The sequence below is a fragment of the Cebus imitator genome, unplaced genomic scaffold (genome assembly GCF_001604975.1).
Source record: "Cebus imitator isolate Cc_AM_T3 unplaced genomic scaffold, Cebus_imitator-1.0 Scaffold92, whole genome shotgun sequence".
Lineage (NCBI taxonomy): Eukaryota > Metazoa > Chordata > Mammalia > Primates > Cebidae > Cebus > Cebus imitator.
In genome coordinates, this window is record NW_016107407.1 from 5,514,454 (window position 1) to 5,526,867 (window position 12,414).

At 45.4% G+C, this 12,414-nt stretch overlaps 1 protein-coding gene across 1 annotated transcript in view; it reads left to right on the plus strand.

Moving 5' to 3' along the window:
* Positions 1-4,788: 4,788 nt before the first annotated feature.
* The window catches only part of LOC119472265, a 24,266-nt gene continuing 16,640 nt past the window's right edge, over positions 4,789-12,414 (plus strand). The window contains exons 1-2 of the mRNA XM_037740979.1: positions 4,789-4,865; positions 6,907-7,027. Of these exons, the coding sequence (XP_037596907.1) occupies positions 4,789-4,865; positions 6,907-7,027 (198 nt within the window). The remainder of the gene's footprint in view (positions 4,866-6,906; positions 7,028-12,414) is intronic.

The window sequence follows — 12,414 nt, forward strand, 5'->3', positions numbered from 1 at the left end:
TATCCCTTTTGGACGGTCCCTATTTTCTTGCTGTGAAATGTGCTCAGCTCCTCAACCAAACTGCATGGGATCGTTCTGAAGGGAGCAAATCTAGTTTGCATACTTCAAATTCGAAGAACGCATTAAAGTATGCAGGAATCAGAGACTCAACCTGCCCAGCGAACAACCTACGTGGGCCCTTAGGGAGAAGCTGTATGAGGCTTAGCAGTTCTGACACCTCAAAGGTGGAAAGAGATCTAATGGTGCTTACAAAAACATGTAAACATCATTATGAAACGGTTTGAAATTTTAAGTCGAGCATCTTTCTAAGGCAGGTATACTAGGGGTCAAAATGTAACCACCTCCACCTCCACACAGGCCTGCTGGGGCCAACTTCTGGTGTTAAAAAAGAAAATGGGGGAGAAATTCTAATTAGGTTTTCCAAACAACCTTCCACAGCTGAGCGGTGGGTGCTCACTTTCTCAGCAAGTTCAGTTGCCCTGGAACTCCTAGGCAAGCAGAAAACGCCGGAAACAGAAACCATGAAACTTACAGAGTTCCCAGAGGAAACTGGACCACCCGGAACCTTCCTAAAACCAGTGATAACTGACCAAATTACAAGTCAGGAAAACGGTCTTTGGTGAGTGAGCATTTCTGAGGTCTTGGAACGCTTTTACTTGACTGAGAACAGTTGGATTTGAGTTTTTGGTTTTGCATCTGGATTGGGAAAAAAAAAAAAAAAAAACCATGGTATAAAATTTTCACCTTAGAAGGACAGAGCAAAAGAATAGTGACCATCCTGACAGCTCCCAGGAAGGCAGAGAAAGGCATGTCCAGGGCTCTGCCCTTGATCCTCTCGAAGCTGCCTGACGGTTCTCCAGTAGCTCCTACTCTTCACAACCAGTGCCACTGGACAGCCGCGTCACAAACGTGTGCCGCTGGGCCTGCCCTCCCGAAGTGCAATGACACAGACTTTTAGTAACAGGGATTTTTCAATTTAGCTGGTAAAGGTTCATTTTTTTCTGAAGTGGATAAAAAAATCCTCTGTTTCTAATTAAAGACACATGGGCAGAGGATGGCCAGCTGCTTCCTTTGCCCTCTGTGTGAAAAAGTGTGGCCCAATGGCATCTCAATTTGCCTGTCACCGGTTTGCCAGGCAGTTTTGTGTTGTGTTTTTGTTTTGAGATGGAGTCTCATTCTGCCACCCAGGCTGGAGTACAGTGGCACAATCTCAGCTCACTGCAACCTCTGCCTCCTGGGTTCAAGTGATTCTCATGCCTCAGCCTTTCCAGTAGGTGGGAATACAGGCGCCTGCTACCATGCCTGGCTAATTTTTGTATTTTTAGCAGAAACAGCATTTTGCCATGGTGGCCAGGCTGGTCTCAAACTCCTGACCTCAGGTGATTCGCCGGCCTCAACCTCCCAAACTGCTGTGATGACAGGCGTGAGCCACCACGCCCAGCCTGCTGGCCAGTTTTAAACAGGCCACCTAATCTTTCTGCCACCTGAGAAGAATATGCACCTCGTTGACTGGTGTCCTATGTGGTTTCGCTGTTTGGTGATATCAAGTGTTCATAAAAATGCTTTAGAAGCAAAGCCCTGGGTTGTCAAAATGCCCATCCATCACCATAAGCAAATTTATTCCATAACAGTTCAGGTCTTTAGAACTAAACTGAGTAACTGCAAGAAGTCTCTGAAATAAAAGGGAGAAGTTTCAAGTAATATTCAGGTCCAAATGGAGAGTTAAGTACCCTGTGGGAGTGGAGTTTTTTTTCTACTTGGGAGGCTTCATTCAGTTCTGTGAGTGCGGAAGTATTAGGAGTACTCGTGACATGTTTCTACGTTCCCAAAAGGCAAACTCTGTTTATTTTATGGCCCACACTTTGGGCCTTTTCCCAAAAAATATGCGTCCAAAGAAGTCATCCTTTTTGCATAGTAGTTCCGATTAATGCCAGATCAATCTTTCCAAATGAATCAAGGTGTTCAGTTAACATCGGACGTTTTCAGGTCTATTGGTTGTAAATGACAATGACAGTAGGAGGGAGAGTTAACATTCACTGAGCACTTATTCTGTGCCATGCACTGCACAAATGCCACCGTGAGAGCTCCTTCGATTCACAGCAACCCATGGGGTAGGGAATTCAGTCCTCCCATTTTATTCATTATTTTTAATTTTTTACATTATTTGTACAAATTTGTGGGGTACATGTGGAATTTTGTTACATGTATATAATATATAGTGATGAAGTCAGGCTATTTAGGACATCCATCTCCCAAGTATAATGTACTTCTGTTAAACTACAGCCACCCTACTCTACTGCTATCAAACGCTGGGTTTACTCCTTCTAACTGCAGGTTTATAGCCTTAACCCACTTCCCTGCATCCTCTCCCTGACCCGGTCACTAACCCCACCTGGTCTCTGTTCTCCATCATTCCATTCTCTATCTCCATGTGATCAGATTTTTTTAGCTCCCACATGTTAGTGAGAACATGTGGTATTAATCTTTTTGAGCCTGGCTTATTTCACTTAAGATAATGACCTCCAGTTCCAGCCATGTTGCTGCAAATGTCAGGATTTCATTCTTTTTATGGCTGAATAATATTCCGTTATGTATATATACACCACATTTTCCTTATCCGTTCGCCCAATGATGGGCTCCTAGGTTGATTCGCTGTCTTTCCTGTTTTAAATAGTGCTGCAATAAACATAAGAGTGCAGGTATTTATTTGATACATTGATATCTTTTCCTTTGGGTAGATACCCTGTAGTGGGATTGCTGGACTGAACGGTAGTCATATTTTTAGAGTTTTGAGAAATTTCCATTCAATTCTCCCATTTTAGAAAAGAAGAGATTGAGTTGCAAAGAGATTAAACAATTTGCCCAAAACCACATTGCTTGTAGGTGGCAGAACTAGAATGTGAACCAGGCAGTGTGACTTCAGGCTTGTCTTTTTTTTTTTTTTTTCGGAGAGATGAGGTCTCACTATGATGCCCAGGCTGGTCTGGAACTCCTGGACTCAAGTGATCCTTCTGCCTTGGCCTCTCAAAGTACTAAGATTACACACATAAGCCAGTCTCCCGGGCTTTTTTTTCTTTTCTTTTCTTGGGACAGGATCTCACTCTGTCACCCAGGCTGGAGTGCAATGGTGTCATCCCTGCTCACTGAGGTGTCTACCTCCTGGGCTCAAACGATCCTCCCACCTCAGCCCCATGAGTAACTGGGACCACAGGCACCTGCCACCATGCCCCGCAAGTTTTCTATTTTTTGTAGAGGCAGGGTCTTGCTATGTTGCCCAGGCTGGTCTCCAACTCCTAGGCTCATATAATCCTTCTCCTCAGCCTCCTGAAGTGCTGTGATTCCAGACCAGAGCCACTGTGCCTGGCCTCTGGCGAATCTTAACCACGTGCCATCTTCCCCCTTGGCTTCCTTCACTAGTGTAATGGAGGAGCCCTGCCCAGGTGAGAGTGCCATTTCCCTGGCCGTTCATGAGCTGGAATCCAGTAGTCACTCAGGAAATACTAATTCCCTGTCCCTTCCTTTTCCATCCGTCCTATATTATAGCCATATAGGAGAACTTATTTTAAAGAAAGACTCTTCTTAGGGTTAGGAAAGAGAAAACCTATTTAAGAGGATCTTTCCCTCTAAGCTGCATGAAGACTTAAAAGGGTAGAGCACGTCAGTATCTCTGCAATGTATGAGTCCCCAGATGCTGATGATGGTTGCATTGTGTATTTCAGTAACGATCCTTGTCGGGACTCTAAAACACTGGTCATCCCCCTCAGTGTGACTCACCAGATACATGCTCAGAGCTTCTCACGTTTAATATCCTGGGAAAATAGCTCATCCACCCTGCTAATGGAAGCCCTCTGAAGCTGTCCCTGGGGACCCAGGGGTGACTCTGTTGTTTCATCTTCCCGGGAGTGGCTATTTGGTGTGTGTTTTTTATTTGTTCTGGAAATAGGTCAGAAGCAAACAGGAAGTGTCTTTTCCATCCTAGAACACACATCAGATTGGGATTGAAACCCATGATGATTCCAGCTGCCTAGACCTGAGTCCCCTGCAACGAAACTGTCCCAGCTGCCAGTGGACCCACTAAACAGATGGAAGGGCGGAGAGAAGGGATATTAACCCGGGAGGGTCAGAAAGGGACTTACACATTAGTCACACATCAGGTTATTTGCCAATCACCACTGATGAATTGTTGCTCTGGATTTTGTCTGATCTTTCATGGACACAAACCTGAGGCTCTTGTGGCTTTGTCAGGGTAAATATCGTGTTTTTTGCAGTCTGGAGAATGGTTGTATATACTCAGAAGACCCTGGAAACCGTGAGTCCAGAGTGGCTGGGGCTGGCCACCCCAGATGAGACTATCCCTGATCCAAGATTCCACAGAAAGAAACCAAAGCCAACGGGCTGTTCGGGGGCTGTGTGTGTGTGTGTGTGTGTGTGAAAGAGAATGTGTGTGTGTGTGTGAGAGAGACTGTGTGTGAGTGTGCATGTGTGTGTGTGTGAGTGTGTGTGAGACTGTGTCTGTGTGTGTGCGAGACTGTGTGTGTGTGAATGTGTGAGTGTGTATGTGTGTGAGAGACTATTTGTGTGTGTCTGTGAGTGTGCATGTGTGTGTATGTGTGTGAGAGAGTGTGTGTGTGTGCACACGTGTGCTTGCTTGTGCACCTAACTGGCTGTTCAGAAAGTCCTTAGGAGGATTTCTGCTTTGAGCCTCTGGCCCTGCAGGCAGCACACAGCCCCTCCACCACATCCTGCCTCTCCACTTCCTCCCCTCCTTTCCCAACTCTAAAAGCCAAGATGGGAAGTCTCTCACGACCCTGTGGCTTGGCAGCGAAGAGGCCTGAACTTGATACAGCTGGCTTTTCTGGGGCCTGGTAAGAGCATTTCTCCCTGAGTCTGGCTTCTTCGCTTACCTATTTTTAGACGTGTGCTGCAGACCTTTCTGAGGGCTTAGAGAGGCGTCTCCGGCGAGGCTAGTTCACGCCGGGATGAGACCCTGAAAGATCTGCCACACCCCTGAGCAGGAATCCAGGGAGCAGTTACATGTGCTCTGCTTGAAAGTCAACAGGAAGAGAAATAAACAGCCTTTGGCACCTCCCTCGCTACCCACCAAGGACAAAGTTCTGAGTTTTCCCTTCCACCTTAGCAGCAAGTCATGAAGGGTGGCTGAGGGAGTGTGACCTGGGAATCTGAGCATATTGAAGAGGCAGCATGGCCGGAATGTCACACACAGTAACTAAGACATCTAATAGCTGATCACAGAGCACTCAGGCAGGCCTGGGCGGAGGGCTGTCTTTCCAGCCCTGCTTCTCACCAGTCAGTCCCCATGAGGCAGGCACTCCCTCCTTGATCTTCCTGACCTCCCCGCTCATCCAACTCAGGGCTTTGCACCTGTCGCTTACCTGCTCTGTGTCTTCAAGACATAGGTCAAATGCTACCATAACCTTTATCACCTCAAAATGACCAATGCCTGGCTGTTACTGTCACCAGACTGACAGAAGTTGAGGGACAGGGACCATGTCTTATTCATCTGTATATTGCAGGTGTACCAGAGAGCAAATGTGCTAGATGGCTGCAGGGACATGACAGGGATATGTGGGGGACAAGCCTGGAGGCACAGTTTGGGGCCAGCTTGTAAAGTGTCACAGGAAATCCTACATAACAAGTGTTCAGTGAAAGGTGAACGAATGAATGATCAAATGATATGGAATAAAAAGATGTTATCATTTAAGGTCAAAAATCAGCAAATAGCCACCAGAAAAAATAAAACTAGCCAATTCATGATCCTGATTTTGTTTAGTACTTACAAAGCATGTTAGGTTCAGTAAGACTTTATGAATTCACTCTGTCTGTCCATTCAAGAGACTGATGGTACCTAAACCTAGGTTGGTTGGGCCAAATGCTATACATGTAAAATGATCTGTAAAATGCTGAAAATATTTTCTCTGAGTTGTCACCAATCTGGGCCATGTGTAGGCAGAATGTCATATCTGAAATCATAGACTTGACAATAGATGTTTTAAAAAAAGAACCAAAATTCACAACCTGGTGATGGCCTTTGCATGAGGCAAACCAGGGCCAGTCAACAAACATATGAAAAAGAGCTCATCATCACTGATCATTAGAAAGATGCAAATCAAAACCACAATGAGATACCATCTCACTCCAGACAGAATGGCAATTATTCAAAAGTCAAGAAACAATAGATACTGGCGAGGCTGTGGAGAAATAGGAATGCTTTTACAGTGTTGGTGGGAATGTAAATTAGTTCAACCATTGTGAAGAGAATATGGCAATTTCTCAAGGATCTAGAACTAGAAACACCATTTGACCCAGTAATCCCATTACTGGGTATATACTTAAAGGAATATAAATCATTCTTCTATAAAGACACATGCACATTTATGTTTACTGCAGTACTATTTACAATATCAAAGACACAGAACCAACCCAAATGCCCATCAATGATAGACTGGATAAAGAAAATGCGGCACATAGACACCATGGAATACTATGCAGCCATAAAAATTAGTGAGATCATGCCCTTTGCAGTGACATGGATGAAGCTGGAAGTCATCACCTCAGCAAACTAACACCAAACACTCCATGTTCTCACTCATAGATGGGAGCTGAACAATGGAGAACACATGGACACAGGGAGGGGAACAACACACACCAGGGTCTACTGGGGGATGGTGGGGCGAGGGGAGGAAACTTAGAGGAGGGGCCAGTAGGTGCAGCAAACCACCGTGGCACACATATACCTATGTAACAAACCTGCATGTTCTGCACATGTATACTGGAACTTAAAGGAAAATATATTTTTCTAAAAGAGGGAAAAAAGTGTCTTTTGGCACTGCTCCTGGGGAGGCTTCCAGGGGTCACCAGAACTTTCTCCTGAACAACTCTGGACAGGGACTTGGAGAAGGATGGCAGCGAGGGCACGGCTCGCATGGAGAGCAAGTTGGAGAGGCAGCTGCAGGCAGGGCTGTGTCCTTTCCAAGATGGGCTTTCTGCTCAGGCCTTTCGCTGTCCTGTCACACCTCCTCCCACCCCCGGAGGATATTTCATGCAAAGAGCCCCCCACTCTCCTCACTGTCCACTTTGGCCCTCCTCTGTTGCCAGAGACGGTGCTTTGTCTGGGACACTGCACTGAGTTCTCCCATTCTGTCCTGTCCCTTTGGGTGGCTGAGCCCTCCCATCTATCCCCTCCTTTGGGATTCAATCAACGCTTTCCTAAATGCTACTTTTCTGACTGCTTTGTCAACTTCCCACACCAGGGCCCGCAGAAAAGTGACTGCTCAGCCCAAAGTCTGACATCTTTGGCCTGGGTTACCTGGGGCTCACTTGGCTAAGAAAGGGAACAAGACAGGCATGAGGTGTCACTGCAGAGACAATGCCAGAAGGTGGGGTTTTAGAGGCCAAAGTTCATGAGTTGAGTTCAGAGGTCAGGTGACAGGGTGAATTTAGCATAGAGGGGCCTAAAGCAGCCCAGAATGAAGAATAGCAAAGATGCCCCTGTCTAGAGTTGGTAAAGGAATTGTACTAGTCTGTTTGCATTGCTATAAAGGAATACTGAGGCTGGGTAATTTACAAGGAAAACAAGTTTATTTGGCTCGCAGTTTGCGGGCTGTACAGGAAGCATGGTGCCAGCATCTGCTTCCGGTGAGAGCTTCCTGGAGCATCCAATCCTGGCGGAAGGAAAGGGGAGCTGTTGTGTCACATGGTCAAAGAGAGAGCAAGAGAGAGAAGGGAGGGAGCTGCTAGGCCCTTTGTAACAATCAGATCTCACAGTAACTAACAGAGCAAGAACTCACTCATTATGGCAAGGGAGGTGCCAAGGCATTCATAAGGGATCTGTTCCCATGACCCAAACACCTCCCACCAGACCCCACCTCCAACACTGGGAATCATATTTAGGATGAGATTTTGAAGGCATAAAGATTGAAACTGTATCACAATGGGTGACCAGATTAGGCCTGACCCTGGTGGTAATCCTGGGCTCAGGGCAAGTTCTCATGGCCAGGATCCCAGGATTACCACCAGCCCAACTCAGGCACTGTCAGCCTCTGACTGTCCAGCTTGGTTCAAAGAAGCTCATGGCTGTGCATCCCCAGCAAGGAGCTGAGCTCTACAGAGTTCTGAGAAGACGACTAGACCTATGGTTCATAACCCAAGGATGTAATCAGGATTATATCCAGTTTTTTCAAAATCCACATGCCAGGACCTCCCTCTGGACCTGTCAAATCGGAATGCATCTCAGATGATGAGTTTGGGGTGGAATGGGCAGGCGTATATGACTTTTATTACTATTATTGTTATTATTTAGAAACAGGGTCTCACTTTGTCACCCAAGCTGGAGTGCAATGGTATGATCACAGCTCACTCCTGATCACAGCCTGAAACTCCTGGTTTCAAGCTGTCCTCCTGCCTTAGCCTCCTGAGTAGCTGGGACCACAGGTGTGTGGCACCATGCCTAATTTTAAAATAAAATGTTTTGTAGAGACAGGGTCTTGCTATGTTGCCCAGGCTGGTTTCAAACTCCTGGCCTCATGCCTTGGTCTCCAAATGCCTTGGCCTCTAAAGCATTGGGATTACAGATGTGAGCCACCATGTCTGGCTCACTAATGACTTTAGAATGCCATCCAGGTGATTCAGATACAGTAACCCACCACATCCCATCTCAAAATGGGCACCATCTTGGTTGTGTGATTTTGAGGCTAGAGACCAAGTTTTTACCTTGTATTTAGCATAGTTCCTTATGCATAATAGGCCTAAAATAAATATTTGTTGAATGAATGAATGAATGAATGAATAAACAGAATTTTCTGGAGTCTAAAAGAATTGTGGACTATGTCAACAAATACGGGAAAAAAAACAGACTTTCCCATAGTGGATTTAACTCCCAATTGTAAGCAAGCCTTCCAGTCACCCATTCACAACATCAACTAAATACAACCACACTAATGTGCATTTTATTTACTCATGTGGCTCGGCAATAGGTGGTATTAGAAACGAAACAAGGATTTATATTAACACCATAGATGAGAGTGTAAAACCCGAGAAGGCACTCCACCCACTCACAATTAATTATATAATTTGAGGCTTACGTCTGGCTTTGGAAACAATGGGAACCATAATTACATGTCCAAAGCCCAAAATGGAATCCCACAAGTGTTTGACAAGTAGAACATAAGGATGATGGAGTGGTTTACCCATAAGCTTGACCACAGGGCAACCCTGGTGAGTCAGGATTTTAGGTCGTGGTAGGATTTTTCATTACCCTCCATTCTTCTGCAGTGAGTAGATTGAGCTCAGGGCCGTTTGATGGATGTGAATCGGTTGGTGAATTCAGCTGGCCTGCTGTCTTCGTGCATCTGACCCGTATAGAGAATAGCCATGCAAATTAGCATGGGTCTTGGGCCAGACAAAATTAATCTAGGCCTAAAACCAATTAAGTAAAAGGTGTCAAAGGGCAAAAGAAGAGGGAAATATGACTGAGACCAGCAACGCTTTCTTTTTCAGTTTTCTCTGACTCATGTCTTGTGATTTTTTTTCTTTTGTCATGAGAAAACTCACAAATGTAAGAAAACCTGGTGGGAATCTTTCCAAGTATTTATGGGATGAGAAAAAACTGTTCATGTTGAAAGTTGGATTAAGAGATTCAGATTCAGGCTGTCCCTGATATCAAATTTAAAGTGGGCCTCCATGCCAGCCCCTTGGCCTTGATCTCAGCACTCGGTTTTACCTGGACAGCCATGGCCACCATGGGTCATTTCATTCATTAGTTTTGCTGGCATTTGTCTCCCCCATTGGACTGTAAGTTCCTCTGGGCTAAGACAGATTGCTTGAGCCTAGGAGTTCAAGACCAGCCTGGACAACATGGCAAAACCCCATCTCTACAAAAAATATAAAACTTACCCGAGTGTGGTGGTGAAGGCTTGTAGTCCCAGCTACTTGGGAGGTTGAGGTGGGAAGATTGTTTGAGCCCAGGAGGTTGAGGCTTCAGTAAGCTGTGAGAGCATGCCACTGCCCTCCAGCCTAGGTGATATAGCAAGACCCTGACCCCAGCACCCCACAAAAAAAAAAGAATCATGTTTGTCTTGCCCACCTCTGATTCCCAGTGTGTGGCATGCACATTCAATCAATGTAAATGCTCATTAAACTAATGAGTGAAGACTGCCTGAGGACTGCGGTAGCCTTCCTGTAATAAAAGCATGCTACTGGGCTGTCAGTGTCCCTGGGCCTACTGTTGGCAGCGTGTCTGCCCCTCCCTAATGGCCTTGAAGCGCTCACCTTTCTGCTTTGACCCAGGATGCCTTGAACAGTCATTCAGCCTTCTTTTATTGACCAGGGCAAGCTGCCTGGTGAAATGTGACCCTGAGAAATAGAGATAAAATGCAGAGGCACACAGGCAAGCCAGAGAAGGAAAGGCAGGGACTGGGTTTAGAAGTGAGCAGAAGGCAGATGATCAAGGGAGAGCCAGGTATGCGGTCCCAGGGCTGAGGGGCCAGACATAAGACCATATGAAGGACAAGGAGTCAGACAGAAGGCCAAGGTTATGGCAATGGAGACCTGGGCACTGAACTACCCTCTTTCACAGAGCAGCATGTCACTTCTGTGCTTTCTGTATGGGCAATAGCAACTAAAAGCAGTGACAGTCATAGTAACAAACATGGACTGAACTCTGACTATGGGTACTGTGCAGAGTATTCTCCTTATGGGAGTAATTGATCCATGCTAAGGATTGGTTGTTCTTTGAGGTCAGAGGTTAAAGAGGTGAGGATTTGATGGTCAAGATGGTATTTGTGCTGGAGAACTAGAAATGCCCCAATCCCCTGTCAATCGGTCTTCCTCCCAGGAGGTTTGATTGTGTGTAATAACACACAAGGGGAATGAGTCTAAAAATACACAAAGGCTAGGGGTGGAGTAGCAATCAAATTACCACCACATTGTTCTTTCCCAGTTGCTCCCAGTAGGTGCTCATTGGTTAGGCGGCATTGGAGCGTATGGTTGAGACTTAAGGCCAAACAGACCTCCTAATCCAGCACCAAGACACCCCTTGCAAGAAAAAAAAAATCATGGTACTAACAAATTAAGAATGTTTGTAGATGAAAAAAAGAGAATGATGGAAGGTGTGTTAGGTAGAGCACACCCTGACCTAACTGGAAGCTAGCAGTATCCCGAATGAGGCGCATCAGAAGACAGACTCCTGGAGTGTTTGTCACATTGCATGCAGCAACTGCATCTACCATCAAAGGAGGTCAACAGGTGGCCTGTGTGTCTGACCGTCCTGACAGCAGCACTTCCCTGGAGAAGTCTGTCTCACGAGAAGCAGCAAGGCCAGGAGGCAGGTGAATAGGCAGAAGCATGAAGACATGGGAGGGAAGCATCCCTCCCCAACAGCAGTACTAGTAAAAATAATGACTATAAATATTCAATACGATCACTTCCAGGGTGCATTTAATTGTATTGTTTAATCTTTATACCAATCATATTGGGTAGCTGCTATTAGTCTCAGAATTAGCAGACTGGCTAAGTGACTTACCCAAGATCACAAACCTAGTAGGTGGCAGAGACAGCACTCACTATCAAGAGGGCAAAGCCCACCAGCTTGCCATCCAGCACACTGGTTGCTAAGTGAATCTAGCTAGGGGAAATGCATTAGGTCTAAGCACAGAGACTCACAATGTGTCAGGTGTCCTGCTCTACCAAGAAGTGATGGTTCTCCTTACCTACCATCGCTGGTCCTTCTAGGGACTTACCTCTAGCACACTTGCTGATTCCCATTTACAGAAAATTCTTGATCTCACTGGGCCTTTCCAATTTGTGATTGTACATAACTTAAAAAATTTCCAATCATCCACTAATTCCCAAACACAGAGGTGACTCACTAGTCTAGGATTTATAGCAACAAATACCTCTAGATAGATTGGTATAATAGCTTTCACTGTAAGTAAAACAGCATGGTCTAGCTGCTGGAATAGACAGATCAGTGAAACAGACCTAAGAATATGGTTACTTGTTATGAAGAAAGGATGACATTTCAAATAACCAATAGAAAGCATGGACTATATAACAAATTATGATAAAATAATGGATTTGCTGGAAAAACAATTCAGTTATATCTTTGCCTGATTCCTTGGTATTGACATACAAATGCATCAAACAAAGCCATAAATATACTGGGTGAAAACACAGATGAATATTTTTATAATCTTGGAACAAGGAAGAGTTCTCTTATTCCAAGATTATCTTGATACAATATATAATTTTAAATTTCCTGGAGAGAGGATCCAAGATGGCCGTTTAGGAACAGCTCAGGATTGCAGCTCCCAGTGAAAGCACAGAGGGTGAGTGGACGCCGCATTTTTATTGCCCACAGACTAGGAAATTCCCAGGCAGAGGAGCTCCACGGTCGCC